At 39.0% G+C, this 21,652-nt stretch overlaps 1 protein-coding gene across 1 annotated transcript in view; it reads left to right on the plus strand.

The window, feature by feature from the left end:
• Positions 1-21,652, plus strand: part of INTS4 (integrator complex subunit 4) — a 117,848-nt gene that overhangs the window by 8,233 nt on the left and 87,963 nt on the right. The window contains exons 3-4 of the mRNA XM_082749532.1: positions 12,220-12,337; positions 20,014-20,120. Of these exons, the coding sequence (XP_082605658.1) occupies positions 12,220-12,337; positions 20,014-20,120 (225 nt within the window). The remainder of the gene's footprint in view (positions 1-12,219; positions 12,338-20,013; positions 20,121-21,652) is intronic.

A 21,652-nucleotide genomic window follows, 5' to 3' on the forward strand; every position in this document is an offset into this window, starting at 1 on the left:
TCTAAGAACAGTTAACATTTATATAGCTTGTTGGAGTTTATAAAGCTCTTTCTGCATGTAATTTTTTTTTTTTAAGATTTTATTTATTTATTTGACAGAGAGAGATCACAAGTAGATGGAGAGAGAGGCAGGCAGAGAGAGAGAGAGGGAAGCAGGCTCCCTGCTGAGCAGAGAGCCCGATATGGGACTTGATCCCAGGACCCTGAGATCATGACCTGAGCCGAAGGCAGCAGCTTAAACCACTGAGCCACCCAGGCACCCGGTAATTTTTTTTTTTTTAAAGATTTTATTTATTTATTTGTCAGAGAGAGAGCGAGCGAGAGCGAGCATGGGCAGACAGAGTGGAAGGCAGAGTCAGAGGGAGAAGCAGGCTCCCTGCGGAGCAAGGAGCCCGATGTGGGACTCAATCCCAGGACGCTGGGATCATGACCTGAGCCGAAGGCAGCTGCTTAACCAACTGAGCCACCCAGGCGTCCCCACATGTAATATTTTTAATCCTGATGACACCACCATTGTTATTTATGTAATCCAGGTAAGGAACTAAGCTGGGAGGGGCCCTGGGTGGCTCAGTTGGTTAAGTGTCTTCCTTCGGGTTCAGGTCATGATTCCAAGGTCCTGGAATTAAGCCTCATGTGGGGCTCCCTGCTCAGTGGGGAGCTTGTTTCTCCCTTTCCCTGTGGCTCCCCTTGCTTGTCCACTCTCTCTCTCTTTCTGTCAGATAAATAAATAAAATGTTTAAAAAAAAAAGGGAACTAAGTTTAGAGCAGTTTAATTTTCAGGGTGACCCAGCTAAGTAAATGGAAGGTCTGGATTCGATGTAGGTTGTTTTGTTTTTTTTTAAACTTTTGTCGTGAAACATTTCAGATATATGTACGAGTAGAGAGAATGGTTTCATTAATTCCCATGCACCCATTATCCAGTTTCAGCAGTTACCACTGCTGAATGGCCATGCCCCCACCCAACTGTCCATTTCTACTTCCTCCACTCTTAACCCTCTCCACCAGATTCTCCCTGGCATTGTGTCATTATGTTCATAAATTTCAGTTTTTATCTCTAAACGGTACTCTTTTAAGAGACATAACCACAATACCATTATCATGTCTAAAAGAAAAAATGAAATTGGTATTGTGATGTCATACCCTAGGCTCTCTAACCAGGCCATGCTGCTTGCATTAATCTAGCACATTCTAGCCACAAAAAAAAATGAGGACAGATCCCAAATGTGTCCAGTTCTAGATTGATGACCGTAGCGCTTTTTATTCTTTGGTTTGTTATCCATAAATGTGGTCTCTTATATTTTAGTAGATAAGCTACTTGGGCTTTTGCTTCTCCTCCAGATTTTTTTTGGTCAGGCAGCAGTATCTGAACTTCCTTGACATGACGGGTTCTTCACTTATGCTACTCTGCTAGTTGCTGTGGAGGATGTAGAACTGTGAGACATGTTCCTTGTCATTATGGGGCTAGTAGTATAGCTGGTAGACCAAATAATGTATGTAGTAAATAGATAGTAAGGGGTAAGGTTATTCATTTCTTCGTTTTTTTTAATTTTCTTGAAACCTCCTGAATACTAACTTCGTGCCAGGCCTTGTGCTAGTGTTGGATATAAGAGATAATGTGATCCCTGATCTGAATCTAGTTGGGTAGATACAGACACAATAAATTGATAATTACAATACAGTGTTGTAGGTGCTGTGAAATCTGGGACAGGTTATGATGTGACCTTAAAAAGAGGGCAGTCAGTGTGACTTGGGAGCAGGGGACTAGAATGGCGTTAAAGAGTAGAGTGATCATTGAGATGAGTCTTCTAAAACAGATTTGGGCCAGCTGGAAAACAGGAGGAAAGAAAGGCGTTTTAGAAAGAAAGAGCAATTGTAAGCAAACACATGGAGATGTGAGATAGCCTGTCACATTAGAAGAAATGCAAGCAGCTGGTATAGATTTTAAATCGAAAGTTCTTTAAGAGATAAGACTAGAAATCATGGAGGGCCTCTATTTTATCTTGTAGGTTTTGTTGTAGAAATGTCACTCTGGAAATAGGATGGAGAGTGGAGGAATTGGACGATGGGAAAATGGGTGTTAGGGTGACCAACAAGGAGACTGATAAATATGAAGCAAGGTGATGAAAGCCTGAATCAGGGTGATTTTGATGGTGAGAAGAGCAGTTATTAGAGAGGGCTTCCCTGGAGGCAGTTTGTTTTAAGCTTAGGTGTTGAGGGTACCAAGGGATAATTTCAGAAAGTAGAAGAACTTGGGTAACGTATCCAGATTGATCAGGAGTGTTACTAGGTCAGATACTATTTTCTTTTTTGTGCCATTCTTGCCTCCTCTTGTCTGCTAGGCCCAGTACTTCTGCTTTCTCTTTAGCTCTCTTGTGTTTGGAGGTCTGTGACTCCATTTCATACCATTGAAAGGCTATATAGCTCTTTTCTTGTCCTCTCTTACTGCAGGTTATTTTTTACTAGGATTTGACTAGTCCATTATCTCAGAAAGACCTGTTTCTTTGATACTTCAATAATTTGAAGTCCATAAAATAATTGACTTTTCCTTTTATATTCAAAACTGAATTTAGGATCTCCGTTCATTCTCCAGTCTACCTTATCTTGGGAAGTTGTCCCATTATTGATATAGACCCTTAAATAAGAAACCTGAGAAAGATCCTTTACCTTTTCTTCTCCTATTTCCTTCTTCACTGAGTCTTGTTGATTTTACTTTTTAAAAAATTTTGTTATGTTAATCACTATCATTAGTTTTTTTTTTTTTTTTTTTTAAAGATTTTATTTATTTATTTGACAGGGAGAGATCACAAGCAGGCAGAGAGGCAGGCAGAGAGAGAGGAGGAAGCAGGCTCCCCGCAGAGCAAAGAGCCCGATGTGGGGCTCGATCCCAGGACCCTGAGATCACGACCTGAGCCGAAGGCAGTGGCTTAACCCACTGAGCCACCCAGGCGCCCCCTATCATTAGTTTTTGATGTAGTGTTCCGTGACTCATTGTTTGCATATAACACCTAATGCTCTGTGCAATCCGTACCGTCCGTGCCCTCCTTCATACCCATCACCAGGCTCACGCATCCCCCTACCCTCTCCCTTCTAAAACTATCCATTTGTTTCTCAGTTCGTGGTCTCTCATGGTTTGTCTCCCACTCCCAATTTCTCTCGCTTCATTTTTCCTTAACTGAGTCACCCAGGTACTCCCTGAGCCAACTTTTTCAAAGTGGTAGTACCAATTTAGAACCGCCCCCCCCCACCATTGGCGCTGTGAGAATTCCAATTCCACATATTTGCCAACAGTTGAAATTGTTGATCTTTTTCATTTGACAGTTCTGTGGATGTGTGTGGTATATCGTTGTGGCCTTAATTTGTAGTCCTTAGATTTCTGATGAAGTGGAACAATTTTAATATACTTAATTGGCCATTTGGATATTTTTTTAGGTAATGTTGATTGATGTTTCTTGCATATTTTTCTTTTTCCTTATTGTTTTGTGTGAATTCTTTATATTCCAGTACAAGTTCTTTAATGGCTTTAATGGTTATATGTGTTTTCAAATATCTTCTTCCTATTTAGTCCCTCCCACTATCCCCCACCCGCGTACTTTTATTCCCTTAGTGTTGTATTTTGATGAAAAGAATTTCTTAATATAGCCCAATTTGACAATTTTTTCATTTATTTTTGGGCTTTTCTTATCTGATGTAAGAAGGGTTTGCCTACCTTGAACTCACTAAGACATTTTGCTGCATTATTACTAGAAACTTTATTATTTGCTTTTGCTTTTTACACATGGAATTGATGTGTGTATATGTTGCTTGGGTATATGGAAATCCAAATGTCCAGCAGCATTTATTGAAAAGAATGTCCTTTCTCCGTTTTTCTGCAATTACCACCTTTTTGGTAAATGAAGTATCTATATATGAGTATTTCAGGACTTTTTATTCTATTCCAGTAGTTTGTCTGTTCTCATGCCAGTACCATGCTGTGTTAGTATAGCATTACATTAAATCTTGACGTCTGACAGGACAAGTTCACTCACCTTGTCTTCTTTAAGAATATTTAGTTATTCTTGGTCTTTTCATTTTTTTATGAATTTTGATATCAGCTTGTGAAATTCTGCCACAAAACAAAATTTCACCTAGGATTTTGATTAGGCTTGCATTAACTCTTGTTCTGCTGACATTTAGGGATTAACATTTTACTGTATTGAGTTTTCCAGTCCATAAGCATGGAAGATATTGTGCATTTTTTTGCTAGTTACTCCTAGATATTTAATATTTTATTATTGTAAATGGTAATATTTTTAAAATTTCATTTTCTAACACTACATAGCTGGAATTCAGAAGTGCAGTTGACTTTTATTTATTAACTCATATGTCTTACAACCATACCAAGCTCACTTTATAATTTTAATAAGTTACATATAGATAATTTTGCATTTTTTAAATAATCATCAGCAAATAATGGCTTTAATATTAATACAGTGAGACCAGCGATCTTTTGATCATAGTCTATGTGATATACCTACTTCTACATTTTATTTTCATCTTTTTTATGTCTTTTTTAATTCAGGTAAGACCTATGTAAACAACATGTAGTTCTTAATTTTTATCTATTTATTTTTAAAGATTTATTTATTAGAGAGAGAGTGAGCAGTGGGAGGGGCAGAGGGAGAGGGAGATAAACAGACTCCCTGTTGAGCAGGGACCCTGATATGGGGCTCAATTCCAGGACCCCAAGATCATGACCTAAGCTGAAACCAAGAGTTGGATGCTTAATTGATTGAGCCACCCAGGATCCCTAAAGTTTAGTTAGTTTTTTTTTTTTTTTTTTTAAGATTTTATTTATTTATCAGAGAGAGAGAGGGCGAGAGCAAGCACAGGCAGACAGAATGGCAGGCAGAGGCAGAGGGAGAAGCAGGCTCCCTGCCAAGCAAGGAGCCCGATGTGGGACTCGATCCCAGGACGCTGGGATCATGACCTGAGCCGAAGGCAGCTGCTTAACCAACTGAGCCACCCAGGCGTCCCAGTTTAGTTAGTTTTTAAAAAAAGTTTGTTTTAAAAATTAATCATTTGGGGCACCTGGGTGGCTCACTGGGTTAAAACCTCTGCCTTCGGTTCTGGTCATGATCCCAGGGTCCTGGGATCGAGCCCCGAATCTGGCTCTCTGCTCAGCGGGGAGCCTGCTTCCTCCTCTCTCTCTGCCTGCCTCTCTGCCTACTTGTGATCTCTGTCTGTCAAGTAAATAAATAAAATCTTTAAAAAAAATTAATCATTTATTTCATTATGTTTAATGTAATTATCGATATATGTAGATTTAAAGCTACCCTGTTATTATATACATTATATTTATCTTACCTGGTTAATGTTCTTTTTATCTCTTGTTTCTTGCCACCTTCATCTTTAGCTTTGAGTTAAATATTCTTTTATACTTTCTTACTGGTTAGCCTAGACATTACAACATGAAATTTTTAAAAATTTGATGTGAAAAATATTTTTTAAAATTTTATGTATTTATCTGAGGGAGAGAGAGAGAGAGAGCAAGGGGGAGAGACGGTGGGGTGGGGGGAGAAGGTAGTGGGCTTGATTGCAGGACCCTAGAATCATGACCTGAGCCAAAGGCAGACACTTATTGAACCGAGCACCCAGGCACTCCTGACGTGACATTTTAAAAAATTTAATTTTACTTTTGTCAAAGTGTAATAAAATATGAATTCTTGACTTATCAGAGTCAAATGTTTTATGGCACAGTAACCATTTTGGACAGAGCAAGGACTTACCTTCGTTTATCCATCTTCCTGACTTATATGTGAGTGTAATTGTATATTTTAATTCTCCGTCTTTCACTCTGTAAGACAATGTGGTGGGTTTTTTGTTTTGTTTTGTTTTCTTGAGAGAGAGAGCACATGCATATGAGGGAGTGGCAGAGGGAGACAGTCTTTTTTTTTTTTTTTTAAGATTTTATTTATTTATTTGACAGAGGGAGAGATCATAAGTAGGCAGAGAGGCAGGCAGAGAGAGAGGGGGAAGCAGGCTCCCTGCCGACCAGAGAGCCTGATTCGGGGCTTGATCTCAGGACCCTGAGATCATGACCCAAGCCAAAGACAGAGGTTCAACCCACTGAGCCACCCAGGTGCCCCAACAGAGGGAGAGAGTCTTATGCAGGCACCGTGGTCAGCACAGAGCCTGACACAGGGCTCGATTTCATGATCCTGAGATCATGACCTGAGTGGAAGTCAAGAGTTAGACATTTAACTGACTGAGCCACCCAGGCACTCCAAGACAGTGTTATTTTATATAGGCAATATTCATTTAGGTTTACTAAATATTTTTCATTTACTCCAATATGTTTATCATTACTTTTCTCTCCCCACATATGTGACTATTCATCTGGAATTATTTTCCTTTTGGCTAAAGAATACCCTCTGATATTTCCATTTATTTTAAGTTTAGTGGTGAGACTTCTTTGTGTTTCTTGTATGGAAAAGTTCTATTTTGCTTCCATTCTTGAAGGATTTATTTTTATTATTAAAGATTTTTTAAATTGAATTATAATATATGGTGTTATTAGTGTCAGGTGTGCAGCATACATTTTTAACAACTGTATACGTTACTCATTGCTCTGCCTACTTGTGTGTCAAATAAATAAAATCTTAAAAAGAAAAAAAAAAGAAGCACTGTTTTCATGGCCCCTCATTTCTCCATTCCTCACTCTCCCATTTGGCAGAAGCCTGAAGAAAAAGCAGCCCCACACTCTAGGTGAACCTTCCTGGGTTCCTTCCTTATGTGGTCCTATAATTATTTATCTTTTAGTTTTCTAATACTTTCAAATACACATATATGTATACATGCACCTATCTTGTATACATAGATATGTATATATGTTTATCTGTATACATATATGTTTGTATGTATATGTGTGTGTGCACATACTTTTTTTTTTTAGACATCCATGGTACTTTTCTGGTTTTCCTAAGCAGAAAGATTGATCTGAATTAATCTAGCCTTTACCTTAGTGGAAGTGGAAGTCATGCCAACGTCTTTTGCTAGACTATTACAGTATACTCTTAATTTGTCTCTCTGTTTAGTTTTGCCCCTTCCAACCCAATCATTATATTAAGGCTGGATTGATATTTCAAAAATTCAAATCTGTTCATGTCACTCTCCTGTTTATAGTTCATCAAAGGATTTTTATTGCTCTTTGGACAAAGGTTACTCATTTGTTTATTCAGCAGTGAACAAATATGTGTTGAATTCCTGCTTCATGGTAGGCCTTATCAGAGAGATCTTTGCCATAATTCTCAAAAAAATGTGGTGTGTGTTAGTCTTTTAAGCCTCATCTAGGGGCACGTGGATGGCTTAGTTCGTTGGGCATCTACCTTTGGCTCGGTCATGATTCCAGGGTCCTGGGATCAAGCCCGTCATCCTGCTCAGGATGGAACCTCCTTCTCGTCACTTCCCTGTGTGTGCTCTCTCACGTTATCTCTGTTGCTAATTCTGTTTCTCTCTAATAAATAAATAAAATCTTTAAAAAAAAAAAGCATCATCTCCTGTCAATGTACATTCTAGCCACATTACCCTGTTTTCAGTTCTGAAAGTTGTGGTATCCCTTCCTGACTCAGAGCATTGTTTCGTTCTTTTTCCTCTGCCTCAAATTAGATCAGGAACTCTTTGACCATAATATCCAGTTATTTTAAAGTCCTGTCTGATATGTCATATGCTTTCATAGAACTCTGTATTTTTTCCTTACAACTTTATAATTACTAAATGGACATTACTTCATAAATGTCTGCCTTGCCCCTCAAACTTCAAGTTCCACGAGGACAGGGTATCCCCATGGCCTGGTACGGGGTGGCTCCTAGTATGCAGGAAATCTGTGTTGAACAGATAAGTGGATGGATTATTTACTGAGTGAATTAAGGAGAACACTTGGCTCTTCCTTTTCTTGTTCTCTTGTTTTTATGTACATAGTGCTTTCTTAGCATTTTGCTAGTCACTTTTGTGGCTCACAGGCCAGATGGGGGAATACACAATCACAAGTAAATACAAGTACTGTAGTGAAGGGCATGATAAAGGGTTGTTCAAGATTGTTCCATGTCCAGTTCAGGGATCAGAGATGACTTTCTGGGGTTAATACACCTAAGGGACAGGAGTAGGTGGGTGTGGGAGAAAGGGAAGGCAGCCTAGGTAGAGGAACCATCTTAAGTGTACGTACAGAAGCTTGAGGCAGTGTGGCATTACTGGTAAGGAACTGTGGGAGCTGACATAGTGGCCAGTCTTTGCAGGCCTTTGTGGCATGCTAAGCAGCTCCAACTTCTTTCTGTAGAAAACTGGGAGCTTTTGAAAGGTTGTGTATATTTGTATAGATTTAAAAATTTATACTCTTTTTTAAAAAATTGCAACAATTCAGGGCACCTAGGTGGCTCATTCAGTTAAGTGTCTGCCTTTGGCTCATGTCATGATCCCAGGGCCCTGGGATCAAGCCCTGTGTCAGACTCTCTGCTCAGCGGGGAGTCTGCTGCTCCCTATCCTTCTGCCCCCCCCCCCCACCATTCTCTCTCATATGTGCACATGTTCTCTTTCTCTGTTAAATAAATAAATAAAATCTTTCTAAAAAATTACAACAGTAATATTTATTGTAACAAATTCAAGCACTAAACTGTAAAAGAATGAGATTTACCTCTGCAAATTAAACAGTTAAAAAATGGGGTGCCCTGGAGGCTCAGTAAGTTGAACATCTGACTCTTGGTTTCTGCTCAGGTCGTGATCTCATGGCTTGTGGGTTTGGGCCAGATTGGGCTCTGCGATCAACAGGAAGTCTGCTTGAAAGATTCTCTCCCTCTGTGACTAGCCCCCTGCCCCTGCTCTCACACTCATTCTTTCTCTCTAAATGAATAAATCTTTATTGTTGTTGTTGTTGTTGTTTGTTATTTCTTTTTGTTTTTTAATTTATTCATTTGACATAGTGAGAGGGAAAGAGAAAACAAGCAGGAGGAGCGGCAGAGGGAAAAGCAGGCTCCCCACTGACCAGGGAACCTGGTGTGGGGCTTGATCCCAGGACCCAGGGATCAAAGGCAGATGCTTAACTGACTAAGCCACCCAGGCGCCCCAATGATAAATCTTAAACAAAAAAGTTAAAAAACAATATGTGCTCTCTAGAGATTACTCTGGAGAAAATCACTGCTAACAGTTTTATATGCATTTCTCTAGAGCTTTATATACAGCATTTTAGAATTTCCCATATTCTGAGTTTATACCTTTCTTCTGCCTGGAACGCTGCTTCCCTAAATCTCCCTATGGCTCTCTGTCTGACTCAGTTAAGTGTCCTCTCAAAAGTTGGGTCCTCAAGAGTGAACTTTCCTCACTGTCCTATCTAGAATTGCCTCTCCCTAATATTCTTTAATCCATTCCACACTTAATTTTTCTTCAGAATGTTTACATGTGAAATTACATATTCTTTGCCAGTCTTATCCATTTGACTATAAGATCTGTGAGAGCAGGAATTGCTTCTGCTTTATTCACTATTGTATCCCTAGGAGCTAGAATGGTGCTTGGCACATACAATAAATACTTCTTGTATGTATGTTGAATGAATAAATTAGTTACTATTTTAGATAGAATACAGTACTTTCGTGTGATTTTTCCAAAAAGTTAACTTTTGTTTGGTAGCTTTACAAACACACAAAAGGAGAGAAAATAATATGAGCCTTCAGATCTACCTCATCTAGCTTTGAATGGTTATTAGCTTTTTGTCATTCTTGTTTTGATGCATTTCCCCCCACTTTTGGGGGGTAGGGCATATCTGAGGCAGCGTATCATTTCACTTGTGAATACTTATTTATCTGTGTTTAACAAATAAAGGCCTATTTTAGGACTTTAAAATAAACCCATGACAATCTTTAATAGCATATAATACCTGGTCCATGTTCAGTTTTCATTGATTGTCTTTTTTAAAAAGATTTATTTATATATTTATTTTTAGAGAGTATATGCGTGTGTGCATGTGTGCGTTAGCATGGGGGAGGGGCAGAGGAGGAGGGAGAGAGGGAATCCTCAAAGCAGACTCTGCATTGAGTGGGGAGCCGTATATGGGGCTTGATCCTGGGACTCTGAGATCATGACCTGAGCCAAAATCAAGAGTCGGACACTTAACCAACAGAGCCATCCAGGTGCCTCTCACTAATTGTCCAAAAGAAGACTTTGTATGGTTTGTTGGTTTGAAGTAAAATTCGGTTTATTTATCTATCCCCTTGGTTTATTTATCTATCCCCTTAAGTCTCTTTTAAAAATCTGTAGCATTTTTGCCCTCCATCTTTTCTTTCATTCCCATGCCACTTTTGTTTGTTTGTTTAAAAATCTGGGCATGTACCCTGTGGAATTTCCAAAATTCTAGACTTACCTTTCATGTGTTTTTTACTCACTCTTTATGGTACCCCTCTGGGTACCGTATTCACAGCAGTGCAGTTCAGGCTTTATTATCCTCTGCATGAAACGGTTGATGACCAGAGAGAGGAAGGGAGGAGGCACTCATATCTCACTGCATCCTATGTGATATTGCTGGGCTAGTCATTTTCCTCTTAGTGTCCTTTGAGGTTATTACCAGTCCCATGTCACAGACAAGGCTTAGAGAGGTTAATTTGCCTGTTGAAGACATAGACCTTATGTCAGGACATAGTGAGTCCAGGCTTTACACCTAGATCTCGTTAATTTCAAAGCCCTTTTTCTTCCCCACAGTTAAGTTCCCAAGAAAATGACTTTTCCTAAGTTATATACATGGCAAGCGGCTTGCCAGGATTCTAGGTCCTCCTACTCCATATCTGTTGCTTTTTGTCCTGCTTCAGGCCTCTTTGGTGTGCTTTTGTCACTTCCTTAGAAACTGTAGGTGGGAGCTAGGGAGTTGGTCATATCAAGAAGGTACTTCATCTTATGAGCATACATTTAAGTAATTTTGTCTTTGGTACAGAAATGTGCTGACCTAATCTTAGCATTGGCAAGATACTTTTTTCCCCGTGTGTGTGTGTGTGTGTGTATAAAACATATATTTTTTTTTCAAAGATTTATTTATTTATTTGATAGACAGAAATCACAAGGAGGCAGAGAGGCAGGCAGAGAGAGAGGAGGAAGCAGGCTCCCTGCTGAGCAGAGAGCCCGATGCGGGGCTCGATCCCAGGACCCTGGGATCATGACCTGAGCCGAAGGCAGAGGCTTTAACCCACTGAGCCACCCAGGCGTCCCTAAAACATATATTTTTATATATTTGTTTGTTAAATATAAATATATGTGTGTATATATATACACACACACACATATATATTTTCAATATGTATACCCACATAGTGCCACATATTGTGCTACATAATTGACATATGGTGCTGAACAGAAGGACATGTTCCTTTTTGACGTTGGGAGAAATTTTTCACTATAGGAATGTTGGTGCAGATTGGAGACCACCTTGCAGTATTGTGGCCAAAAGGGCCAGACAACTCATTTCTTAGTCTCCCTTGCCCCAGCAGCTCAGGCACAAGCTCTAGACCCAGCCAATTAGATTCACCAGCCTCAGACTTCTAATCAGGCTGTGGTGATCCAAAAAGCAGGTAGGGTGAGAGATAGATGTGGTAGCTGCAGGACCCAGTTTCCAGAAGCTTCGGGAACAGTGGTGCCACCAGCAACGTTAGGTGACCAGTGCTGGCAATATTGGTGGGGCAGCTTGCTGCACTTCATGTCTGATATAGCTGCACAGTGGAAAAAGGGTACTTTAATCCTAAAAGCATGTTTCTGGTTAGGAAGTAATGGTATTAGGGCGCCTGGGTGGCTCAGTTGGTTAAGGGTCTTCCTTTGGTTCAGGTCATGATCTTAGGGTCATGGGATTGAGCCCCATGTCAGGCTCCCTGCTCAGCAGGAAACCTGCTTCTCCCTCTCCTCTGTTCCACCCCCGCCCCCGCTTTTGTTCTCTCTTGCTCACTCTCTCTCAAATAAATAAAATCTTAAAAAATAAAAAAGGTAAAGGTATTAGGAAGGCATAGAAAAATTCCCATTCACTTTGCAATAATTTAGGTCTAACATACTGATTGAAAAAAGCTCTTTCCCCTGAAGTTGATAAGATTAATTTTTCGGAAAGAAAACCTTAGAATTCTTGGATCATTGAATCACTTTTGAGATGTTAGTTTCCCATGTTCCTCTTTGTTGGTGAGGTGAGACTAGAGCATCAAGGTAACAACAGCTTCTTTTGTTCCAGGAGAATGATCCATCTGTGAGACTGAAAATTGCATCATTGTTGGGTTTATTATCAAAGACTGCAGGATTTTCACCAGACTGCATTATGGATGATGCCATTAACATCCTGCAGAATGAAAGTAAGTTATAATTTAAAAGCTATATAATCAGAGCAAAAATCTTTAGTTCCATCTATATAGAATTTAGGAGGAATCTTTCTTGTATTGGTTGTTATTGAAAAGGAATTTGAGGATGATTCAATAAAAAGTACATATGTTTACATTAGAGATAAAATATAGTTTTGTCTCTTAATAGCTATCATTTATTGACTTTTACCAAGTGCCATATACTTAAAGTAGGTTATATATGATGGAAGATAGATATTATTGTCCCTATATTTTAGGTGGAAAAACTGAAGCTCAGAGAAGCTAACTAACTTGTTCAAGGTTACTTCATATGTGATAGAAAGATGTTTTGTATGTATGTGATATTTTGTCAACTGTACCATGCTAATTCAAGCCATGAGAGGTGCTCTTCTGGTCATGTGGTCTCTCATAGTTTACTTCCTATAAAAGTGACATCTAGCTCTCACATGTTACTGTTTTCCTTTTTGTTCCTCATGAATGCATGCTAAAATTATTCTCAGCTTTTACATAAACTGGGAAAGCATTTCACCTTTAAAATTCTTTTGAGGGTGCCTGGGTTCCTCAGTTGGTAAAGCAACTGCCTTCGGCTCAGGTCATGATCCTGGAGTCCTGGGATCAAGTCCTACATTGGGCTCCCTGCTCCATGGGGAGTCTGCTTCTCCCTCTGACCTCCCCTCTCATGCTCTCTCACTCTGCTCTCTCTGTCTCTTTCAAATAATTAAATAAAATCTTTAAAAAAAAAAAGAAAAAGAAAAAAGAAAATTCTTTTGATTATCTGGTTTTATTTATGTACAAGATTCTATTACAGAGTTGGTCCCTTGCTTGCGTTAATATTTATTTTAAAATTAAATAAAAAGACCAGGGCGCTTGGGTGGCTCAGTGGGTTAAAGCCTCTGCCTTTGGCTCAGGTCATGATCCCAGGGTCCTGGGATCGAGCCCCGCATAGGGCTCTCTGCTCAGCGGGGAGCCTGCTTCCTCCTCTCTCTCTGCCTGCCTCTCTGCCTACTTGTGTCTCTGTTTGTCAAATAAATAAATAAAATCTTTAAAAAAAATTAAAAAGAAACCCTCTGTTTCTGTTTTCTGAAAATATTACAATTTTGTTTGAATTGATTATGGCTTCAAAGAATAGTTTTATTTCATCTTGGGGTATACGTATTTAAATAAATACAACTTTAAATATTGGACATTTCATTTATAAATATGAAATTATTGGGCTAATAAAAGGCCAGGGAACTCAGAGATGATCCAAGTTCATTTATTGTACAGTGTTTAATAGCAAATATCTTACATATGTGGCCCATTGCCTGATGTTGAGAATTTTAAAAATTTTGTCAGAAATAACTTCATATTAAATTTTTACTTGTACTGGGACGTCTGGGTAGCTCATTTGGTTAAGCATCTGCCTTTGGCTCAGGTCATGATTTCAGAGTCCTGGGATCGAGTCCTGCATGGGGCTCCTTGCTAAGCGGGGAGCCTGTTTCTTCCTCTGCCTGCCTCTCTCCTTGCTTGTGCTCTCTCGCTCTTTCTCTCTTTGCTAAATAAATAAAATCTTTTTTTAAAAAACGAAGAGAAGTAAAATTTTACTTGTACTGAATTTTGACCCAAGAGTTTTAATTCACAGGAAACAAAGAATATGCCTTTTAAAATTTTTTTTCAGAGGGGAGTTTGTTTTAATGAAATGCTAGTATAATGACAATAAAGAAAAAAAAATTTTTTTAAGATTTTATTTATTTATTTGACAGAGATCACAAGTAGGCAGAGAGGCAGGCAGAGAGAGAGGAGGAAGGAGGCTCCCCGCCAAGCAGAGAGCCCTATGTGGGGCTCGATGTGGGGCTCCATCCCAGGACCCTGGGATCACGACCCGAGCCGAAAGCAGAGGCTTTAACCCACTGAGCCACCCAGGCGCCCCAAGAAAAAAATTTTTAAATACTCTTCTTACTTCTGTAAAACAAGGTTTTACATATTGCCTTTTACTTATATGCATTTTGTATGGTTGTACTTAGCGAATGTACTATTTTGTGTTTTACTATACTCAAACATTACATACATTTTTTCCATGTTTCTGTATCATCTTCATAACATTTGAGGTGTTGATAATATATTGAATACCAACTGATAGAGTAGCATGTTTTTAAGTTTTTGCTCTTGTAGATAGTGGCAAAAAAATAAATCCATTTCTTTTAAAAGCACCAAAACAGGGACGCCTGGATGTTTCAGTCAGTTAAGCATCCACCTTCGGCTCAGGTCGTCATCTCGGGGTCCTGGAATGACGTCCTGCATCAGGGTCCCTGCTCAGTGGGGAGTCTGCTTCTCTCTCTCTCTCTCTACCCCTACCCCCATTCATACCCTCTCTCTCACTTGCACTCTCTCTCTAATAAATAAAATCTTTAAAAAATAAAAGCACCAAAACAATTACATTGCCTTAGTACAAAAGTATCCTTTCTTTCCATGGGAAGTTCTTATAGAAGCTAGCTATATACCTGTACGCATTTCACACTTTAAGGTTTGGGATTTCATAGAGCCATAGACTTAATCAGCTATAAATGGCCTTATAGAGATCATCTTGTCTAATTCCTTCATTTTGCAGATGATAGAAGTTTAGTCCCAGAGAGATGAAATAAGTCCAAGTGAGTTCATTTAGCTAAGGAGTAACAGAACTGAGAATTCAGTGCAGTGCTCTTTCTTAGGGTTTAACTGAAAAACTTTGCCTCTAAAATAGAAACATTATGAGAGAGTTAATTTGGATGCAAATATCATCCTAACCTTAAAAAAGAAAGAGACTCAAATTACACAGTATACATGGAAATAGCTGTTTTGCTTTTAGTTAAATATTCTAAGGGTTTTTTAAAAGAATTCATTAATTTATTTAAATATTTATTAATTTATTTCAGAGATAGAGACTGCACAAGTGGGAGGGGCAGAGGAGAGGGAGAGAGAATCTTAAGCAGAATTCATGCTGAGCTTGGAGCTTGATGTGGGGCTCAGCCCTACAATCATGAGATCACAGCCTTAGCCAAAACCAACAGGCGGATGCTTAACTGACTATGCCACCCAGGTTTCCCTATTTATTTATTTTAGGGAGAGAGAGAGAGTGCAAGCATGCATAAGTGGGAGTGAAGGGGCAGAGGGAGAGGAAAAGAATCTTGAACAGACTCTGTGCTGAGTGGAGTAGTAAAGGGCCAGGGAACTCAGAGATAGTCCCTTGATCTCATGAACCCGAGATCATAACCTGAGTAGAAATCTAAGAGTCAGATGCTCAACTGAGTGAACCACCAAGGCACCCCTACTCTAAGTTTCTTACTTAATTGTCTCTGAGAGATTTAATCTAGGTCTTCCTCTTTCCAGTTTTCTGGTCTATCTAGATTCAGAGTGGGAGATAGAACTGGAAGGTACCATAAAGATCATCTAGTTCAAGCCCTTTATTTCATTGCTGAGGAACATGAACTCCAGTGATGTAAAGTGATTGCTAAAGTTACCCTGTATTTGTGGCTTAGAATAAGGCACAGACTAGAATTAGGAATCTTTCATTTATCAGTCCAGTGTGCACTTTCAAATCCAGCAGTGTGGGCCACCCTCTGGACCAGAAGTCCTTCATTTCAGTTCATCATATGTGTGAGTTCCACAATTCCTTGACAAGCACTGGACGAGGCACTTTGAGGGTGCGTCAGGTACCTCTACTTCTCCAGTACATGCCAAACCAGTAATGAAAACACAGAGCTTGTTGTAGAGGAGGTGTAATCCGAATACTGTGAAAACAAGAGAGGGTGAGATGAGTGCTGACTGGTAGGGTCTAGAAAGGCTTAGTGAAGAGTTACATTTGGAAAAGCAGAGATGGGAAGAGTAGTGCGAAGAAGTAGGAACATTATGATAAAAGGTAGAGAACTGCGTAAGTATAAGAGGTATTTGAAAAACTGAGTTGTTTCATGAGAGATCATCAGAGAGTGAGGGCTTTAGGAGGAAAAACTGGTAAAGTGTTTTGAAGCCAAAGGGTAGGTAGTCTTGAGTGCTGAGGATTTTGAACGTTACTTTATAGGCAGTAGAAACCATGTGAAGTTTTTTTGAGCAAGGGCATGGAAAAATCAAGTCTAGTTTTAGAAAGCTAACTTGGTGGCCCTGAGGAATTTGGTTTGATGAACTAGATCATTTAGAAAATAGATGTTGAGCGTTTATTTATTATCCATGTGGAGGTGTCCGTCCAACCTGTAGTTGTAATATTGGTCTGGAACTCAGGAGAGAGACTAAGACTCAAGATTTAGATTAGAGGGACGCCTGGGTGGCTCAGTTGGTTAAGCAGCTGCCTTCGGCTCAGGTCATGATCCCGGCGTCCTGGGATCGAGTCCCACATCGGGCTCCTTGCTCAGCGGGGAGCCTGCTTCTCCCTCTGCCTCTGCTGCTTCTCTGCCTGCCTGTGCTCGCTCTCTCCCTCTCTCTGATAAATAAATAAAATTTAAAAAAAAGATTTAGATTAGATTTGTGATTTATCAGAAATTAGAATTAAGCTTAGAAAGGTTTAGCTAATGGGGCACCTGGGTGGCTCAGTCAGTTGGGTATATGCCTTTGGCTTGGGTCATAATCTTAGGGTCTTGGGATCAAGCCCCTGCATTAGGCTCCCTACTCAGTGGGGTCTGCTTCTCCCTCTGCGCAACCTCCATCCCCTGCGTATGCTCTTTCTTTCTCAAATTAAAAAAAAAAAAAAAAGTTTAGCTTACTTTTCATGGATGTTATGTAGAATCATTTTGTACAAATAAATTAAAGGGTGGGTGTGGTAGTGTTGGAGATTTCTAAATGTTTCTTCTGTATTTTCAAAGTACCTTTTCTCCTTGTGACCTCTTTAGTATTGGAGACTTCTTGATGATCTTCAGTTTTGTGTTTAAATTTAAGATGAGGAGGAGGAACTAAAAAGCTGATTGGTAGCTCTGTGTGAAGGGACTGGGCTTGGCAATTGGTAGCCTCTGTACTAGGATGGCCCTCTTTGGAGGACTTTAAAAAATGTTAGTGTCAAAAAAAAAAAAATGTTAGTGTCTTTCATGTTTTTCTGTGGGGTCCGTCCGATTTTGCATTTCAGAGTTCATGAATCTGCTAGGAAGACAGACAGATGGCTGACTGCAGTGTTTTTTGCAGTCAAAAAGCTGTTGAAGGGGGCTAGGGAGGGGGGGAAGTGTCTCATTTATTAGTATGTTACTACCTCTTAATCTCCTCTTCTTCACTGTGTCTTCTCCCCAGTCCTCACCTGGTATCCCCCAAATGGGGAACTTTCTAGTTTAATTTCTGTATAGAATGAATTTCCTATTTCAGTGGCCATTTGGCTGTGTAGTGTAGGGAGGGAGGCAGAGGTCCAGCTCCTTCTTGTTGATACCTGAGATAAATCCTCCCTTATCCCTGATTTTTGCTTTTTGTTTTTGTTGCTTTAAATCTCCCAATTCCTGAATCTGTTTAGGGTGCTCTGGCTAGAATTCATTTGTTTTGTGGGGCTGTCCTCCTCAATAGGTGTTTACTATTAGATTTCTCCATTTTTCTAAAACTTTTTAAAAAATTATGATATTTTTCATCTCTGAAAAATTTGTCTTAAGTACTTACCTTTATTCCTCTAGGGTTTGTTTTAGACTTTTGTTTTTTGTGGGTTTTTTTGTTTTGTTTTGTTTTTGTTTTTGGGTCTTCATGGGTTTATACCTTTTTAATTTCTTTACTTCTATACTAATGAAATTTTAGGGAAGAATAACAAAATATATGTTCACTCCATTATATTTAACTAGAAGTTTTATTAAGAGGTTATGTAGCCAGTGTCTTGTCTTGTCTTTCTTTCTTTCTTCTTCTTTTTTTGTTAAGATCATATTTTTAAGTAATCTCTATACCCAACATGGGGCTTGAACTCCTGAGAGTTGCATGTTCTATGGACTGAGCCAACCAGGTGCCCTGGCTGTGTATTCTGAACTTCAGTAATTTTTTATGTTACGTACACCATTTTTGACATATTTGTCTTACATCTGTACTATGGTTTACTTAATATTTTTAAGTGGACAATTTTTTTTTGTTGTTAAGTTAAAGAGACTATTTCTTTTCTTTTCTTTTTTTTAAAGATTTATTTATTTATTTATTTATTTGAGAGAGAGACCGTGAGAGAGAGCATGAGCAAGGAGAAGGTCAGAGGGAGAAGCAGACTCCCCACAGAGCTGGGAGCCCGATGCAGGACTTGATCCCGGGACTCCAGTACCATGACCTGAGCCGAAGGCAGTCATCCAACCATCTGAGCTACCCAGGCATCCCTTAAAGAGACTATTTCAATGGGTAAATGAAAATTAGTGTCCTGTGACATCAGTAGATAGTACCTGCAATTTTTATCATGTATGTTAAAACATAATTACTAATATAAAAAATGATTATCTGAATGCTACCTGAAATCCTCTTGTATACAGCCAGCATTAAAAGAACCACATTTGAGGGGCACCTGGGTGGATCAGTGGTTTAAGCCTCTGCCTTCAGCCCAGGTCATGATCTCAGGGTCCTGGGATCGAGCCCCGCATTGGGCTCTCAGCTCAGCAGGGAGCCTGCTTCGCCCTCTCTCTCTGCCTGCCTCTATGCCTACTTGTGGTCTCTCTCTCTCAAATAAAAAAATGAAATCTTTTAAAAAAATAAAATAAAACGACTATATTTGGAACAAGAAAAAGAATTTAGGCAGAGAAGAGAATCTGGCTGATTGGTGTGGAGTTGTTTGGATTTAGCTCTTTGCCCACTTACTAAACCTTCATTGAGCATGTAATGAATGAGTGGTGCTGGATTCAGAGAATACAAAGATGAATAAGACACAGTCATTGCCATGAGGGATCTATCTCTTGGTTTAGTCTGATAGGAAAGTAAATAAGTTTAGTGACGTGTTAGAGCTGATGTACAGGGTGCAGTGGAAGTGCACATGAGGAAATAGTCCATCTTATGGGGAAGGAGGAAAAGTTCTATATAGCAGGTGAAACTGTGAGATTAGTAGGTGCTTCCTGGGGAGTTGGGTTGAGAATGGAGTTGGATGTAGGTGGAGGCATTCTAGGGAAGTTAGCCTGAGTAAAGATAGAGGGATATGAAATCATAGTAACTGAAAAAAAGAGTGCTAGATGAGACTTAAAGAGATGAGGCTAGAAAGGTAGGCAGAGCTAGACTTCATGGAGGGACTGGTATGTATGTGTGTATGCCCTGCTAAGAAATTTGGATTTTATCTGGAAGGCTGTGAAAAGCCCATGAATTAATCAAGCACTAAACAGTTTTGGAGTACTGTGCCCAATCTTGTGGAGGATTTGTGTTTCATTTTTGAATTTTATTTTATAAAAGATTTTATTTATGTGAAGATGAAGGGCACAATCAGGAGAGGGGCAGAAGAGGAGAGAGAGAGGGAGGAGCAGATCCCCCCCCACTGAGCAGGGAGCCCAACTCGGGGCTCTGTCCAAGGACCCTGAGATCATGACCTGAGCCAATGTCAGACGCTTAACTGAGCCACCCAGGCACTTCAGATTCAAAGTTTTAGACGTGATCCCTTTAGGAACTTAGCTTTTGGTTGAGAGGAATTCAAGGATCAAATAGAAGAACCTACCTAACAAAAAGTTACATTTTTTTACCCAAGTAAATTTAGTTTCCTTAGTGATTGCCTTTTGAAATTCTGCAACCCAACTTTTCATCTTCCTTTCTAGAGTCTCATCAAGTCCTAGCTCAGCTGTTGGACACTTTGCTTGCAATCGGCACTAAACTCCCAGAGAATCAAGCTATCCAGATGCGATTAGTTGATGTAGCCTGCAAGGTAAGAGCATGATGGTTAGATACAGGGTTGCATCTTTCTTGAATAGTTTGCTTTGCCTGAAGAGGTAGTGTGAGCTGTAAGATATGTTTAACTCCATCCTGAATTTGTAACTGAGAATTGCAAAGGACACTTAATGGTTTTAAGAGCTGCCTCATCCTTTTAAGCTGAGTTAAGTTGTTACTAAATGAACTTCCTCATCCTCCCAAAAGAAATGAAAATCGTTATAGTGGCTGCCATGTATAGTGTGCCTAATAAATGCACTCTGCTTATTAGGGTAGTTTGTATGCAGCTTTTCATGTGTTCTCTGCAGTGCTTTAGGTGAGTACTGTTATCTCTGTTTTACAGAGGGGGCCATTGCGGTTTAGGGAGTTTAACTTGCCCAGTCTTTCACAGCTAGGAAGTTGCAGGACCAGGGTTTCAAACTCAAGTTTCTCTGATTCTAAAGCCCATGTTCTTTTTGTTATGCGTTATTGCCTCAATAAACAGACCAATTACAAAGAAACAAGTGTTTTGAAAGATTTTTTGGTAGTTTTTCTTTCTAACTATAAAAGAAATACATGTATATTTGTTGTGCCTTTTGATTTATTTTGCCTCTTTTAATTAGCTACCTTTTGTACATAACTTCTAAACCTTGTAGGATTGATTTTAGTTTTGATGAATTTATTTCGAGAATAGAAAAAGACAAAGACAAATGTGTTTGAATTGTGGAAGAATATTATATTTATGGAATTAGAAAACTGTTTCTGAGCCCCAGGAAAAAGAGTGTGTCATTTATCTTAATAAACAATAACAACAACAAACAAACCCAGAACACTTTGACAAGTATAATTGAAAGTCTAAGTGGAAAAAACTAGGGATTGTGTGTTTGAGAGAGTAAGTATATATCCATGTAAGAGACTAACATGTCTGAGGTTGTGCTTGTGAGAAAAGTGTCCTAGGAAGTGAATTATTATGCTTGAGATAACAGTTTCTTCAATTTGCTTTAAATAAGCATTTTATTTTAAAGATTTATATTCAAGAAAGAACTGCTTTCTTATAATTTACTGTCCAGAGGTGATCATTATTAGCAATTAGTATTGCTTTCTAATTTTTTAAACATAGAGCTCTAATCATAATTTAAATGCAGTTTTGCATTTTGCTTTTTTATTGACATTATAACAGAAGTATTTTATATTGTAAATACTTTGTAGACACTTTCAATGGGTGCATGAAATTTTGCTCAATAACTAAACTATAGTTTACCTAAATATTCTCCTATAATTGGACATTTATATTATAACCACTTTTTAAATCGTGAATAATCAGTGAATATTGTTAGTCTAAAATATTTTCTGTATTTAGGTTTATTTCCTAACCATAGTAGAATTAACTAGTTGAAAGCATTTAGGTTTTTGTTTTATTTTGTTTTGTTTTTAAGACTCAATACTTCTTGCCAAATTGGTTCCCAGAGTGTTCCAGTTTTTATGACCACCAGCAGTGTATGAGAGTGCCTAATTTCACTGTACCATTCTAGCATTGGGTATTACTGGGGT

This window comes from Mustela nivalis, assembly GCF_964662115.1.
Source record: "Mustela nivalis genome assembly, chromosome: 9".
NCBI lineage: Eukaryota > Metazoa > Chordata > Mammalia > Carnivora > Mustelidae > Mustela > Mustela nivalis.